The following is a 17386-nucleotide window of genomic DNA, read 5'->3' as shown; positions in this document are numbered from 1 at the left end:
GGAAAGAATTCCACCTACAAAGCTTCAGCAATTAGTGTCCTCAGTTCCCAAACACTTATTGAGTGTTGTTAGAAGGAAAGATGATGTAACACAGTGGTAAACATACCACTGTCCCAGCTTTTTTGAAACGTGTTGCAGGCATCCATTTCAAAATGAGCAAATATTTGCACAAAAACAATAAAGTTTATCAGTTTGAACATTAAATATCTTGTCTTTGTGGTGTATTCAATTGAATATAGGTTGAAGAGGATTTGCATATCAATGTATTCTGTTTTTATTTACATTTCACACAATGTCCCAACTTCATTGGAAATGGGGTTGTATACATCATCCACTAGATGGCAACTAAAGCTGCTCAAATGTGCAGCAAGGTCTTGACTGTTGATTCATTTGAGAAGTTAAATTTTGGTGAAAATAAGATCGGCTGATAGTCAATAAAAATCAATTTACAGTTGTGTCTCTTGTCCTCATGGGCAATTTACTTGTCAGAAATATGCACTATGCTCAGTGCTGTTATCCTTCAGTATACAGCCTATGATTCTGCTTCATGTTGATACAAAGAAATAGGGGATGTTAATTCAGTAAAATTTAGGAACCTGATGTGAGTGGGGTCTGACCTGTGTGACGTATTTTAATAAAATTGAACAGTTTGAAAATAGATTGGAAAATAGATGTCACCCAATGTGACAAATTTGATAAAATTTGATCCCGATCTGATCCAGATTATGGATTTTGTGGACATTTGAATTTAATATTGAAAGCCCATTTGGTGTATATTTTGTATTATATCTCAATCAAACGTGCCTCAATCACTCTCATTTGTGACAATGGGGTGCAAACTGGCAACTCTCAATGAATAGACTAAGTTTGATCCACATCTGATCTGTATTGCAAATTTAGTGGATATTTGATTTTAACATTGAAAAGCCCTTTTCACCTATATTTTGTATTATATTTTAGCTTATGAAAAGTCACTTCTAACAGGATTTTGACCCTGAAAATTTTTTCCAAGGTAACAATTTGTGAAATTGGAAACTGGCGTTGGCAGGGGTTTGCACTTTACGAGCGCGGTGCTCTAGTCTTCTCCTTCGTGTACTGGTTTGTTTGTGGATTTATTAGTAGACAGAAACAACTACTGAATCGGTTTTCTTGGAACATTCTATAAAAGTGGAGGCAAATAATTCTATTATATGGAGTAAACCATTTAGTGTATTAGATTTTAACATTGAAAATCCCTTTTCACCTATATTTACCTCCGCCAAGGAGGTTATGTTTTCGGTCGCGTTTGTTTGTCTGTCTGTCTGTCAGCAGGATAATTCAAAAAGTTTTGAACGGATTTTGATAACATTTTGTGGAGTGGTTGGAAATGACAAGAGGAACAAGTGATTAAATTTTAGTGGTGATCTGGATCACGATCCGGATCCCAATGCTAACGCGTTAGCATGTCTATGGCATTTTCAATGTTAAAAGTTAGCATTAAGCAGTTGCAGCTGTCATCACGTTCGGGTGCATTTGTTTTCAGATTGTAATATTTCTTAAATTTATTTTTGTTTATATATTAATAATCTAATGATTATTATATACAGTTTTAGAGAAAGAGACAAAAAGAAATAGATCACTGTGCCAAGGAGGGAATCTCTTTAGGGTCAGTGACCCTATGGTCTTGTTTAGAGAAGTGTTTCATAAATGTTAAAAATTCATATATTTGCAGTTTAGTTGAATAATACATTGAATTTTGTCTATTTGTTTTTGTCTATAAGCACATGCAATATCAATATCAGTGCTCAGATGACAGTAGCTTCTGGGAAAGGTGCAAGTTGCAATAAACTGTGATGCCAAGCCCTAAGGATACATGCTATCCAGTCACAGCAGATGAAACTTTTTTACTACTGAGCAAACATCATTGTTAGACTTTTTTAGCTTCAATGATTCCACGGCGTGTAGATGTTATGGCGTCAGTGACCCCATGGCCTTGGCGGAGGTTTGCACTCTCTGAGTGCTTCTAGTTTGTATTATATTTTAGCTTATGAAAAGTCACTTCTGACAGGATTTTGACCTCAAAAAAAACATTTTTTTTTAAAGTGCCAACTAGAAATTTTGCTACCCATGTAGCAAATTTCAGCTCAGTTGCTGCATAAATGGCTGACAAATGGATATAAGATGGCCATATTTGAAATTGGATTGGAATGCCTCAAACAAACTTTGGTGTCCTCATGGGTTGGAACATGCACAGTAAGTATCACCTTAATTGGTCATGTCGTTTCAGATGAGATGTTGACACATGGTGAAACAGGTGACCCATGACATCAGCTCACTGGACCTTTCATCCATGTGAGGTGAGTAAAACACAAAACATGATTCCACTGTCCAACACATCATGTCAAATGTTATCAGCTCACAGAACTGGGCAGAGCTTGTTGACAGTGTTGAGGTGCAGTTTCTTTTGAGTCGAGTGCAGTTTTAAGGGATAAAAGTTGAATGAAGTCTTCCTGACCTCATGTATTGAGAGCCATTACATTCAATGACACCTGAGGGCTTTGAGCTCACACACCTTCAGGAGATTTACTTTAAGCAGAAATTTCATGAGATTTCTTGAATCTATAAAATGTGAATTTGTCTATTTGCGTTTAGCAATTTCCTACCATGCATGTTTGTGATTTTAACATGGCCTGAACTAAGATTTTGAGAAGAAATTACTTTTTTGGAGGACTACTGTTGACCAGAGTCCTCAAATCATGACTCCTCATCCCCATGTGGAGAGGATGTTCTTGCGTGAGCCTGTGCGCATGATCAGGATTGCTTCCTTTCTGGGTTTTGAACCACAAACAAAGCAACAGTCCCCTCCTCTCTCTTCCACTGGTACCTAAAGCAGAAAGAAATATTTAGGAGAAAAAATGCATATATATATATATATATATATATATATACACTCAACAAAAATATAAACGCAACACTTTTGGTTTTGCTCCCATTTTGTATGAGATGAACTCAAAGATCTAAAACTTTTTCCTCAAATATTGTTCACAAACCAGTATAAATCTGTGATAGTGAGCACTTCTCCTTTGCTGAGATAATCCATCCCACCTCACAGGTGTGCCATATCAAGATGCTGATTAGACACCATGATTAGTGCACAGGTGTGCCTTAGACTGCCCACAATAAAAGGCCACTCTGAAAGGTGCAGTTTTATCACACAGCACAATGCCACAGATGTCGCAAGATTTGAGGGAGCGTGCAGTTGGCATGCTGACAGCAGGAATGTCAACCAGAGCTGTTGCTCATGTATTGAATGTTAATTTCTCTACCATAAGCCGTCTCCAAAGGCATTTCAGAGAATTTGGCAGTATATCCAACCAGCCTCACAACCGCAGACCACGCGTAACCACACCAGCCCAGGACCTCCACATCCAGCATGTTCACCTCCAAGATCGTCTGAGACCAGCCACTCGGACAGCTGCTGAAACAATCGGTTTGCATAACCAAAGAATTTCTGCACAAACTGTCAGAAACCATCTCAGGGAAGCTCATCTGCATGCTCGTCATGCTCATCGGGGTCTCGACCTGACTCCAGTTCGTCGTCGTAACCGACTTGAGTGGGCAAATGCTCACATTCGCTGGCGTTTGGCACGTTGGAGAGGTGTTCTCTTCACGGATGAATCCCGGTTCACACTGTCCAGGGCAGATGGCAGACAGCGTGTGTGGCGTCGTGTGGGTGAGCGGTTTTCTGATGTCAATGTTGTGGATCGAGTGGCCCATGGTGGCGGTGGGGTTATGGTATGGGCAGGCGTCTGTTATGGACGAAGAACACAGGTGCATTTTATTGATGGCATTTTGAATGCACAGAGATACTGTGACGAGATCCTGAGGCCCATTGTTGTGCCATACATCCAAGAACATCACCTCATGTTGCAGCAGGATAATGCACGGCCCCATGTTGCAAGGATCTGTACACAATTCTTGGAAGCTGAAAATGTCCCAGTTCTTGCATGGCCGGCATACTCACCGGACATGTCACCCACTGAGCATGTTTGGGATGCTCTGGACCGGCGTATACGACAGCGTGTACCAGTTCCTGCCAATATCCAGCAACTTCACACAGCTATTGAAGAAGAGTGGACCAACATTCCACAGGCCACAATTGACAACCTGATCAACTCTATGCGAAGGAGATGTGTTGCACTGCATGAGGCAAATGGTGGTCACACCAGATACTGACTGGTATCCCCCCCCAATAAAACAAAACTGCACCTTTCAGAGTGGCCTTTTATTATGGGCAGTCTAAGGCACACCTGTGCACTAATCATGGTGTCTAATCAGCATCTTGGTATGGCACACCTGTGAGGTGGGATGGATTATCTCAGCAAAGGAGAAATGCTCACTATCACAGATTTAGTCTGGTTTGTGAACAATATTTGAGGGAAATGGTGATATTGTGTATGTGGAAAAAGTTTTAGATCTTTGAGTTCATCTCATACAAAACAGGAGCAAAACCAAAAGTGTTGCGTTTATATTTTTGTTGAGTATATATATATATATATATATATATATATATATATATATATATATATATATATATATATATGGCATGCCAAACAGGAGAATATGGAATGGAAAGTTCAAGCTATCACTCAATATGTTCAAGATTCCATTCAATATATTCAAGCCTCCATTCAATATATTCAAGTTTCAATTCAATATATTTGAGCTTCATTCAATATTCTCAAGATTCTTCAATATATTCAAGGTTCGTTCAATATTCTTAAGTTTCCATTCAATATATTCAAGGTTTCCAATGTCCATATTCTCATATTTTCCTGTTTGACATGCCATAACATATAATATGTGTGTTTAAGGAAAATTTATCAAAAGTGGCCAAATATAAGTGTGTTGTCAGTGTGCATGAACTCACTGGCTCTGTTCTGGAATGAGAAAACTGTCTCCCGGGGAAAGAGTGACCTCCTGCTCGTTCAGAGTTATTCCAGAGGAACCCTCCTGAGAGAACAGTTTATTTATAAAAGAACCAAATTGTCAGAAATGAACACAGAAGGTACAGAAACATACCAGCTGCCAAATCCACACATCGCTTTGTTGGACTGACTTTTCTGTAATACCTGCTCCAAACACCATCACCTGTCATGGTTAGAACAAACAGGGTCAGTTCAGCTGACATCTGGTTGGAAATTAATCGATCAGTCAATCAAATCAATATACCATTTACATTTTTAACAGGGATCAGAACCTTGCTGAAGAATAAATAAGCTGATAATTAATAAGTGACTATTCAATATTTCACTGGCTAATTTTACAGAACTATGTATGCTTTGGCTTTTTACCCATAGAGAATTGCAACATCTTCAGCTCTGCCTTCTATCTTTTTGTTGGTGTCACTGTCTCTAAGCCGTACAACATAGCTGGTCTCGCTACTGTCTTGTAGACTTTTCCCTTCACTCTTGCACATAATCTTTGGTCCCAAATCACTCCTGCCACCTTTCTCCACCCACTCCACCCGATCTGCACTCTCTACCACAATCTCCATTACTTTGGACAGTTAACCCAGAGTATTTAAACTCATCTACTTTCACCACTTCTACTCCTTGTAACCACACTGTTCCACTGGGCTCCCTCTCATTCACACACATGTACTCAGTCTTGCTCCTACTGACTTTCATTACCTTTCTCTCCAGAGCATATCTCCACCTCTCTAGGCTGGACTCAACCTGTTTTCTACGCTCACTATACGAGGTCTGTTAGAAAGGTATTCGACATTTTTATTTTTTTCAAAAACCTGATGATTTGAATCACGTGTGCTTGCGTGAGCCAACCTTGAACCTTTGTGCACATGCGTGAGTTTTTTCACGCCTGTCAATTGTGTCATTTGCTTGCAAGCAGCCTTTATGTGAGGATGGGTGGAGTCTCTCGTCGTTTTTTCTTTGCAAGGAAATGGAGGAACGACTGGAGCAGCGCGACTGCATCAAATGTTGCCAGAAACTGGGCGACAGCCAGGTGGAAACCATTCGGATTATTCAGACGGCTTTCGGTGACGATCCTCTGGGCATCACACAGATTGAGGAGCGGTTCAACCAGTTTAAAGACAGCTGCACAACGGTGGAGAGCGCGCCGCGCTCCGGTCGGCAATCAACATGCTGAAATGACCGGATCATTTCCAAAGTCAACACTGTGGTGATGTGGGACCGTCGTGTGACTATCCGAAAATTGCGGAAGAGGTGGACATCAGCACTTTTTCGGCACATTCCACTGTGACGGAAGATTTTGCCATGAAAAGAGTGGCAGCAAAATTCATCGGCACAAAGCTGATGGTGGAGCAAAAGCGCCTTCGTGTTGAAGCCTCACAGGACATGCCCACCTCGTCCACAATTTCTCAGATAGTCACATGACTGAAAAGCCACCGAAAGCCGTCTGAATCTACTGAATGGTGGAAGAGCTGGGCATGTTACATGTCCTGTGAGGCTTCAACACCTGACATGAATTCAACAGAAAATCTATCCAAAGAACGAAAGATCAGAATTCATAGAAGACGTAGGCCCAAGGAACCTTCAAGATCTGAAGACAGTTTGTGTGGAAGAATGGGTCAAAATCACATCTGAGCAATGCATGCGATTAGTTTCTCCACACAGGAGGCATGTTGAAGTTGTCATTACTAAGAAAGGCTTTTGTACAAAGTCTTAAATACTCTCTAAGAAATAAAATGTTTAATTTAATTGATAAAGTTAAGGTAACCTTTTCCACATAACATTGTCAATTAAGTGCAAAACAATGTTGTAAATCAAATGAAACATTATTACTTAAATCGCTAAAATTATTGCAAGTATTTTGAAAATAATAGTATTAATTACATTTAAAAACCCTTGTGTTTCTTAGAGTGACAAGTGTCTTCAATACTTTTTCCTGTGTCATTCCATTTTATTACACATAACTTAATTTCTGTATTTATTTGATTTGATTTGTTTGCATGTGTGGATTATTTGGATTGTTACTGGCATCTGGTGAAAATGTCACGTCAATACCACCTTTAGTAATGTATTTACTGAGAAAAATGGTGACGTGATCAATATTTATGTTACGTTATGTACAGATGAGAACAAAATTATTAGCCCTCTTATGAAATTTTACTTTGTCTTCAAAATTTTCCCAAGCACTTTTTTAACAGAGCAAAGATTTTTCAACACAGCATTTCTAAGCATCCTAGTTTTATTTTGGATGCCTACATTATTTTACTTTGTACACCAATAATTATGACCAATGACCGGCTTATTTTAGTTGGGTCCCATATCCACTTTATGTTGCTATTGTAGAACATCACCAAACACGGTATTTTCTTCTGAAACAGTTGTTTAATTCAATACAACTGGGTATTAAATTGCACAATTTACAGAAAGCATGTTTATTCCACTGCTTCCTTGTACCTGTGTCTCAAACTGAGCTCCAAACATGTCAATGTGCTGCCTGTGGCTCAGAGACGACCTGTGTTTGTCCAGCCAGTCTTTAAAGCAGAAAGGTGACATCACATTCATGGTGTTCATCTGGAAAGGAGGCTCCCTGAAGACAGCATCTGCTCAACCACATGACAACCAGAAAATGTTATCTGAAGCTCTTTGCCAAATAAATAAGAATCATGACTGTTGTTGTATCTCATATGATGAATGTGCTGAAGTGCAAGAAGGTTACTTGGACCAGGCTTTCCTGTTTTGAACTGCTCTGATGCCATGAACCTGCAAAAGAAGTTTGATAACGCTTGATGGAAACTGGAAACAGGCATGTGGGTAATACTGGAGGACAAATGACTTACTCTTTGATTATTGGCTCCAACTGGGTCCCGAGATTTTGACAGTAGAACCATTTCTCCAGCAGGATGTCGGTCGTGTTGTCCACATAGTACCTGAGTGCATCAGATACAGTTATGTGTGGCATGAAGCCACAAGTTAACATTCACCTTATCAGTATGATCAACTGATTTCTCAACACTGCTATTGATTAAAGGTTTGGAATGCTGAACTTCCATACTGCACTTTCGCAATTTAACCTTTACTCATTTTTTTCTTTTACTGTCTGAACTGGACACAATGGTCAACCTCAGGCAGTCGGTCTCAGTCGGCAGCCTCATCCTCTCCACCACCAGGCCCATAGTGTTGGTCTGTCGCTGGGGTGAGTGGGGGATACGAGCTGGCAGCAGGAACATCTGGAAACAAGCAGGGGAATCGCACCAGCACAGACAATAAAGAGGGCACAATAATCTGTTTTGGGTTGATGTCAAACCATCATCAGGTCCCTGAACATGTTTTGCAACACATGATGTGTTAAATTCACATATTACAAGCTCCTATGTTCAGGAAATATGGTGATTGCGCAGATCCCTCAGCGGTGGCTTTGGTAGACATCTCCAGGTCTGCCCGCAAGCCAGAGGACGGAAGGAGAAATGCACTCCCTGACATGGGCCCCTGAGAGATTTTTCATCAAATGCTTCAGTGTGTGAACCTGAACAACGATACTTTCCTGGATAAGAAAGATTCATATCCTACAAAATTCCAACATATTTTACAACACTTTCAGGAGAGATCTGAGGGATTTTATACACAAATGTAGATACAGACCAGTGCATTTGTGAATAAAAGTGAAAATGGGAAGATCTCAAAGACACGTAGAAGACAGATAGCTTGTTTCACTGATTCTCTCCGCCCACAGCCTATATATGTTAATTAGAAAGTTACGCTATTAATAAAAGGCAAGCTGATTAATATAAAAGAAATTGCCCACTTTTGATAGTGAGAGCTGTAAAAATACAGGAAGCGAAACAATTGGCTACGTTCACCAAAAGGGCATAGACCCATCTCTAGTTTTACTGCATTTCAGAGGGTACAACACTTACAAAATCACGCACAAAAGTGTGAATTTTCAGCATACGAGTCGGGATAAGACAGGAAGAAGTTCCATATGCACATCACATCCAAAGGCAGCTTGTATCACCAAAAATTTCAATCTCACCTCTAAGCCGTACAACATAGCTGGTCTCACTACTGTCTTGTAAACTTTCCCCTTCACTCTTGCTGATATTCTAGCACATTGTTGCTTAATTCAACACATTTACGAGGTCTGTCCATAAAGTATAGGTCCTTTTTATTTTTTTCAAAAACTATATGGATTTCATTCATATGTTTTTACGTCAGACATGCTTGAACCCTCATGCGCATGCGTGAGTTTTTCCACGCCTGTCGGTGACGTCATTCGCCTGTGAGCACTCCTTGTGGGAGGAGTCGTCCAGCCCCTCGTCGGAATTCCTTTGTCTGAGAAGTTGCTGAGAGACTGGCGCTTTGTTTGATCAAACTTTTTTCTAAACCTGTGAGACACATCGAAGTGGACATGGTTCGAAAAATTAAGATGGTTTTCAGTGAAAATTTTAACGGCTGATGAGAGATTGTGAGGTGACACTGTCGCTTTAAGGACTTCCCACAGTGCGAGACGTCGCACAGCGCTCTCAGCCGCCGTCGTCAGCCTGTTTCAAGTTTAAAACCTCCGCATTTCAGGCTCTATTGATCCAGGATGTCGTGAGAGAACAGAGAAGTTTCAGAAGAAGTCGGTTTCAGCATTTTATCCGGATATTCCACTGTTAAAGGAGATTTTTTTAATGAAAGACGTGCGGACGGGTCCGCGCGTTGGGACGCAGCCGCCGCGACGCTCCGCCACAGGAAAAACACCTCTTTAGGAAGCCTTAAGGACAAGTTGGAACATGTCCAGCTGTTAAACAATTTCTCATATACTCACTCCACTGAAAGCCATCAAAAGCCGCCTGGATTTTACAAATGGTTATCAACACGGAGGTGTTTTTCCTGTGCCGCCGCACCGCGTCGGCTGCGTCCCGACGCGCGGACCCGTCCGCACGTCTTTCATTAAAAAAAATCTCCTTTAACAGTGGAATATCCGGATAAAATGCTGAAACCGACTTCTTCTGAAACTTCTCTGTTCTCTCATGACGTCCTGGATCAATAGAGCCTGAAATGTGGAGGTTTTAAGCTTGAAACAGGCTGATGACGCCGCCTGAGAGCGCTGCACAACGTCTCGCACTGTGGGAAGTCCTTAAAGCGACAGTGTCACCTCAAAATCTCTCATCAGCCGTTAAAATTTTCACTGAAAACCAGCTTAATTTTTCGAACCATGTCCACTTCGATGTGTCTCACAGGTTTAGAAAAAAGTTTGATCAAACAAAGCGCCAGTTTCTCAGCAACTTCTCAGACAAAGGAATTCCGACGAGGGGCTGGATGACTCCTCCCACAAGGAGTGCTCACAGGCGAATGACGTCACTGACAGGCGTGGAAAAACTCACGCATGCGCACGAGGGTTCATGCATGTCTGATGTAAAAACATATGAATGAAATCCATATAGTTTTTGAAAAAAATTAAAAGGACCTATACTTTATGGACAGCCCTCGTACACTGTTGGTCTTATTTATCTGTACCTAAAATAATTGTTTAATTTTAAGTTTTAATTTGTATCACAGGACTTTAAAGCTATTCAGTAATATTGAATGCTACTTTATTGCCATACCCAATATCCTGACCAAACTTAAGAAAACTGCAGTTTTCTTAAGTTTGGTCAGGATATTGGGTTGTGTAAATGTATTGAATTAAGCAACAATGTGCGAGAATGTGAGTTGGATAAGGGTGGAGTCCAAGTGGTTAGTGTGCTTGGCTTCGGTCTAGAAGGTTCCTGGTTCAAACCGCACTCCTGCCACGCTTCTCCATGTAATGTGGAGTTGCGTCAGGAAGGGCACCTGGTGTAAATCCTACGCTGGATGCTTTCCTTGTAGTATTGAGTAGAACTTACTAAATATTTTTTGGCGATGTAACGCGTCATTTGGCACGCTATTACTGAATCCAACACATTTCAACTGTTGCTTTTATTAACATGTACTTAGTTGTTTTTTTTTTTAAGTTCAGTTAATGTATTCAATAGTTTTTAATCAAAATTGCAGAACTTAAAATCTATTCAATTATATTATGTGTCACTTGGTTGCCACAGTTTTTTTAAGTAACATTGGTCAAAGTTTTTAAAGTGTAGTTGATCTCAGCTATGGTCCATGAAATAAAGAAGAATGCTGAAAGACACTTGCTGTATTTGATACATTGTCCAGGTTACCCTGGAGTTGCGCCAGGAAAGGCATCCGGCGTAAAACTTGTGCCAAATACGAATGCGGATTGGGCTATATCCGCTGTGGCGACCCCGAACAAAACAGAAGGAGCCGAATGGATAACAACAACAACAGTAATAATCTTAACTTATACAGAATCTACAATATTTACAGTAAATGAGTATAACAAGAAAAAGTTTATCACCTCTCCCTCTTTGATGTGCACATCCTTGTGTTTTCCATTTTCAATCACCTTCAGACACATGTCACCCTTAAGCTGGAAGAACAGCTGTGTGAAGGAGACAGAGGACATCATATCAACAATCAAAGACTTTTTAATATCACACATGACTCAAGAAATATTCAACAAAGTGCAGACGATGATTCCTATTTAAGCACTGTAGTCACATTTTGCCATCACAGCAAGCACGTTTTCCTCTATTGCATTGTACGGACATGGCTGGGCAACTTGCTGTCAGCGTGCCAGTGTTAGCAAAATGATATTTCAATTTCAGTTTATTTTCATTTATATAGCACCAAATCACAATAAAGCTGCCTGAAGAAGCTTCACACAAGTAAGATCTAACCTTACCAACCCCTAGAGCAAGCACACAGGTGACAGTGGTAAGGAAAAACTCCCTCCGATGATATTGAGAATGAAACCTCAAGCAGACCAGACTCAGAGGGGTGACCCACTTCTTGGGCCATTCTATCAACATATTTGACAATACAAATACAGTGAGGAAAATAAGTATTTGAACACTCTGCGGTTTTGCAAGTTCTCCCACTTAGAAATCGTGGAGGGGTCTGAAATTTTCATCTTACGTGCATGTCCACTGTGAGAGACATAATCTCAAAAAAAAAAAAAAAAAAAATCCGGAAATCACAATGTATGATTTTTTTTAATAATTTATTTGTATGTTACTGCTGCAAATAAGTATTTGAACACCTGCCAACCAGCAAGAATTCTGACTCACACAGACCTATTAATTTTTCTTTAAGAAGCCCTCTTATTCTGCACTCTTTACCTGTATTAATTGCACCTGTTTGAACTTGTTACCTGTATAAAAGACACCTGTTCACACACTCAATCAATCACACTCCAACCTGTCCACCATAGCCAAGACCAAAGGGCTGTCTAAGGACACCAGGGACAAAACTGTAGACCTGCACAAGACTGGGATGGACTACAGGACAACAGGCAAGCAGCTTGGTAGAAGACAACAACTGTTATGACTATTTATTAGAAATTGGAAGAAACACAAGATGACTGTCAGTCTCCCTCGATCTAGGATTCCATGCAAGATCTCACTTTGTGGGGTAAGAATGATTCTGAGAAAGCTCAGAACTACACAGGAGGACCTGGTCAATGACCTGAAGAGAGATGGGACCACAGTCACAAAGATTACATTAGTAACACATGATGCTGTAATGGTTTAAAATCCTGCAGGGCAGCAAGGTCCACCTGCCCAAGCCAGCACATGTCCAGGCCCATTTGAAGTTCACCAGTGACCATCTGGATGATCCAGAGGAGGCATGGAAGAAGGTCATGTGGTCAGATGAGACCAAAATAGAGCTTTTTGGAATCAACTCCACTTACCATGTTTAGAGGATGAGAACAACCCCAAGAAAACCATCCCAACCATGAAGCATGAGGGTGGAAACATCATACTCTGGGGCTGTATACTACGACTGCACCGTATTGAAGGGAGGATGGATGGGATCATATATTGCGAGATTTTGACAAGCAACCTCCTTCCCTCAGTAAGAGCATTGAAGATGGGTCATGGCTGAGTCTTCCAGCATGACAATGACCCCAAACACACAGCCAGGGCAACTAAGGAGGGGCTCCGTAAGAAGCATTTCAAGGTCCTGGGGTGGCCTGGCCAGTCTCCAGACCTGAACTCAATAGAAAATCTTTGGAGGGAGCTGAAACTCCAAACCTGAAAGATCCAGAGAAGATCTGTATGGAGGAGTGGACCAAAATCCCTGCTGCAGTGTGTGAAAACTTGGTCAAGAACTACAGGAAACGTTTGACCTCTGTAATTGCAAACAAAGGCTACTGTACCAAATATTAACATTGATTTTCACAGGTGTTCAATTACTTATTTGCAGCAGTAACATACAAATAAATTATTTAAAAAATCATACATTGTGATTTCCAGATTTATTTTATTTTTTTTTAGATTATGTCTCTCACAGTGGACATGCACCTAAGATGAAAATTTCAGACCCCTCCATGATTTCTAAGTGGGACAACTTGCAAAACCGCAGGGTCTTCAAATACTTATTTTCCTCACTGTATACAGAAAAATTTGGAAGTCCATGCTAGTGTCCAGGATGGAAGGCTGGCTGGGGAGGAGATGGGGGGGTCCACAGATCCCATCTATTTCATGACCATTACAGAAGAAGACACCCACTCCCACTTCTGGATGGAGCTGCACCTCGGACAGAGAGAAAAAAACGAATCAGGCGGCAGAAAGACTACAAACAAGAGCAATGAGAGATTTCTGTCATCTGCCAATCCGGATCTGGATCACCTACAAAATTCAGTGGAGCTTTCTATGCCCTAATATCTATCTGTCATGCAAATTTGGTGAGTATCTGTGAATTCTTCAAAGACTATATAAATGGAAAACTTGATCCAGAATCCGGATTCGGATCCAGATCCGGATTACGTCCAAAATTCAGTGGAGTCTCCCGTGCTCTAATATCTATCAGCCATGTAAATTTGGTGAGAATCCGTGAAGTAGTTTTGAAGTAATTCTTCCAAACCTATATAAAGTGAAACTTGATCCAGAATTCAGATCTAGATCACTTCCAAAACTCAGTGGAGTCTTCCGTGCCCTAATATTTATCTGTGGTGCAAATTTGGTGAGAATCCGTGAAGTACTTTTGAAATAATCCTTCCAAACCTATCTAAAGTGAACTCTTCATCCAGAATACAAATCCAGATCACCTCCCAAATTTAATGGAGTCTTCCATGGCCTAATATCTATCTGTGCTGAAAATTTCGTCAAAATCCATGCAGCAGTTTTGACGTAATCCTGTTAAAAGTAATCCTTCAAACCCTATATAAAGGGAAACTTGATCCAGAATCCGGATCTAGATCTGGATCACCTCGGAAAAATTGAATGGATTCTTCCATGACCTGATATGTATCTGTGCTGAAAATGTTATCAAAATCCGTGCAGTGGTTTTGACATAATACTGCTCACAGATAGACAGACAAATAAATAAACACCAATGATTTTATTCCATCCTTGGCTGATGTAATGAGGTCTAATTTGTCAGCATTAAGCAACAAAGAAAACAGAAGAAATACTAAGGTGATCGCCTGCCACTAGCCCTAAGCTTCACTAAAAGACCCAGAATTTAGATAAAGTTGAGGCCGTTGTTTACTAATAAAATGAATTTAAAAGGGATAAAAGCACAGTAACATACTGTGCCAGTATGCTAGCCATACGAAAGGGAAAATAAGTGCATCTTAAGTCTGGATTTGAACGTCTGTACAGAATCTGACTGTTTTATTGATGCAGGGAGATCATTCCACAGAGGAGGGGCACAATACGAGAAAGCTCTGTGACCTGCAGACTTTTTATTCACCCTCGGGACACAAAGTAGTCCTGCACCCTGAGAACGCAAAGCCCGGACCGGTACGTAGGGTTTAATTAGGTCAGCTAGGTAGGGAGGTGCCAGTCCGTGAACAATTTTATAGGTTAGTAGCAGAACCTCAAAATCTGATCTCACTGGGACAGGAAGCCAGTGAAGAGATGACAAAATGGGTGTAATGTGGTCAAACTTTCTGCTTCTGTCTGTCTGTCAGCATTTTGAACCAATTAGAGACCCCTAATGCTGGACTGTGGTAAACCTGAAAATAGAACATTGCAGTAGTCCAATCTAGAAGAGATAAACACATGAATCAGGGTCTCTGATATGGCCAGGCATTGCAACACCACAGTGAAGTAAGCCCTCATCAATGATGGAAATACTGAGGCTTTATCCAACCACAGAAAGCCGTTGCCGATGAAAGGGATTGTGCAAGACCCATTAATATAAAAGATAGATAGACAGATATGTTTTGGTGACACTTTATGTGTTTTCATGCCAAAAATTACAGTGTATTCTCATCTGCTGTATCTGGATGTCAATCCGGATTCAAACTGTATTTGTGAACAACTGAATTAAATCACACTGTCAATGCTGAGTAATTATTAATTATTCCTCTCTCTCTCTCTCTCTCTCTCTCTCTCTCTCTCTCTCTCTAAAAAGGTTCTTGCTCAAAGTTCAAGAAAATGACACTTAAAGCAATCATATTATGTAAAATCTCTTTTTAATCTCTCTTTTAGGTTGACGTGATTCGGTTTTCTCATTAATCGGCCCTACAGTTCGAGGTCGGAGCACATAGAAAGGTTGATGCTGTAACTAAAATTCAGGCCGAAACAGCTAGTTTTAGGTTCCTGTTACATATGTAAAGGAAGTGGATGTCTGAAATCCTGTTTGGTTTGAGATACGCCCAAAGCCCGTTCAGACTGGCTGGAAATCCAGCTGGAGAGGGATTCAACCTGGTTTGCTTTCTATCTGGATAATGTTCAGACCTGTTTTTCAAAATCAGCGCATCATACACATGCATCCAAACTCAACCCGGCTCAAGCCGAAAGAAACGTATCTAGCCGCGCGAGTGTGGGAGTGTGTGTGGATCTGGTGTGTGTGACGTAGAAGGGATCACATCTGGAGGCTTTTTTTTTGGCTGGATTCTGGCCACATTTGCAGTGAATCCCACTCCAATAGAAAATAGTAGAATAAAAGATTGACAGAAAATAATCCATCTTAAATGTCATAATTCAGATTCAGAGTGGGTCTGTGCCCACACCAGCAAGATCACTGGGAGAAAGAATATGTTGCCAATCCAATCAAAAAGGGGTGTGGCCCCTAGCAGCTCTTCTGTTTCAAGATACAGGCACAGAGACAGGTTACTGACAAACCTGGGGTTTTTTTTGTTTTGTTTTGTTTTGTTTTTTTGGTGTTGTTTGTTTTCTTTTGTGGTTCACTGCAGTACTTTTATTTTGTTTGTTTTCATGCAAATGTGAATATTGTCACCAAATGACCTACATTAGCTTGCTTGGAAAAATGGAAAATATGACCCCTTTAAAACCTGTTGAGTATGCAGGGATTAGATCGTGAATAGATGCATATCCACAGAATGTGATGTACCAAAGTCACATTCACAAGCCAATGCTTTGCGAGACAAGTTTGTGCTTTAGGGCAAAATGCATTCCAGTGGGCCCCTTTTAATTGATCCTGTCTTTATAATGAAAAGACTTCATACAGACAAACAGCACTTCTTTTATTTTACCTCCTCTCCTTCCTCTATGTGGTAGTCCTTTCTCACATTTGGACCTCCAACGAACATGATGTTCAACTGACTAAAGTGCCTGAGACACACACAGAGACAGTGATTTTAAAATACATACATTTTTATTGTTTTTTTTTTCAAGATTAAATGAAAATATCACAAATGTGAACCCTAATAATTACTCACATCAGCTTATTGCAGACCGGTGGCAGAAAAGCTTTCTGATTCTCTGCAATCCATTTGTCCACATTCACGAGAAGATCACTGCACATGATCACAAACTAATCAGGCTTTCTGTTTTAACTTTTGCTCCTGTTGTTCACCTGCTGTCAGTGAGTGCGAGACAATGTGACTGATACTGAAAGTCCAAAATACAGAAGTACGTGTGTGTGTGTGTGTGTGTGTGTGTGTGTGTGTGTGTGTGTGTGTGTGTGTGTGTGTGTGTGTGTGTGTGTGTGTGTGTGTGTGTGGAGGCCAAGCAGGGTAGGAGTTTGTGTTTTCTCTGCAGGTTAAAGGCTGGTAACATTTTGAAACACTGAATAACTTCATACAGGGGCGGAGCTTGTGGACAGGCGAGTCAGGCAGGTGCTTGGAGCCCTGGCCACTAGGGGGGCCTCCTAGGGCTGCCAAAAAGTACTCCACAGCAATGACAACAATGGGCAGTTTGCAATGACATGACACTGTAGCAGCAAACCCTCCTTGTGGGGCTTTGCCCCCTCTGTCCTCAACCTGCGCCTGACCCTGTACTGTGCGAACAGTGAAACTGTGTCTGCTGTTGCAAATGTGGATTTCGATCCACAAATGTGTAACCAGATCCACAAACATGTAAAAAAAAAAAACAATCTGTGTGTGTGTAACCGTGTGTCTGTGAAAATCGGGCCACTCGATT

The 17386-nt window shown here is 40.8% G+C and overlaps 1 protein-coding gene across 1 annotated transcript; it reads right to left on the bottom strand.

The window, feature by feature from the left end:
* Positions 1-2013: 2013 nt before the first annotated feature.
* On the bottom strand, positions 2014-16863 carry haao (3-hydroxyanthranilate 3,4-dioxygenase). Its single transcript, XM_034185562.1, has 10 exons — positions 16684-16863; positions 16498-16576; positions 11347-11430; positions 8091-8197; positions 7808-7897; positions 7687-7730; positions 7425-7570; positions 5062-5130; positions 4910-4992; positions 2014-2863 (listed from the first exon to the last, which is right to left on the bottom strand). The coding sequence occupies exons 1-10, from the start codon at positions 16767-16769 to the stop codon at positions 2791-2793; spliced, it is 861 nt and encodes a 286-aa protein (XP_034041453.1). The 5' UTR covers positions 16770-16863; the 3' UTR covers positions 2014-2790.
* Between the last annotated feature and the right edge of the window lie 523 nt (positions 16864-17386).

Source organism: Thalassophryne amazonica, chromosome 13 (assembly GCF_902500255.1).
Source record: "Thalassophryne amazonica chromosome 13, fThaAma1.1, whole genome shotgun sequence".
NCBI lineage: Eukaryota > Metazoa > Chordata > Actinopteri > Batrachoidiformes > Batrachoididae > Thalassophryne > Thalassophryne amazonica.
The sequence above is the reverse complement of the archived record's forward strand: the minus strand, read 5'-3'. Positions and strand labels throughout refer to the sequence as shown.

Bases quoted from the DNA above. Each gene is read 5' to 3' on its own strand.
- haao (XM_034185562.1), bottom strand. From the start codon at position 16,769: ATGTGCAGTGATCTTCTCGTGAATGTGGACAAATGGATTGCAGAGAAT. The intron at 11,431-16,497 runs GTAAAATAAAAG...TCCTTCACACAG, and splicing joins ACATAGAGGAAGGAGAGGAG to CTGTTCTTCCAGCTTAAGGG. The intron at 4,993-5,061 runs GTATGTTTCTGT...CTGTTCTCTCAG, and splicing joins ATGTGTGGATTTGGCAGCTG to GAGGGTTCCTCTGGAATAAC.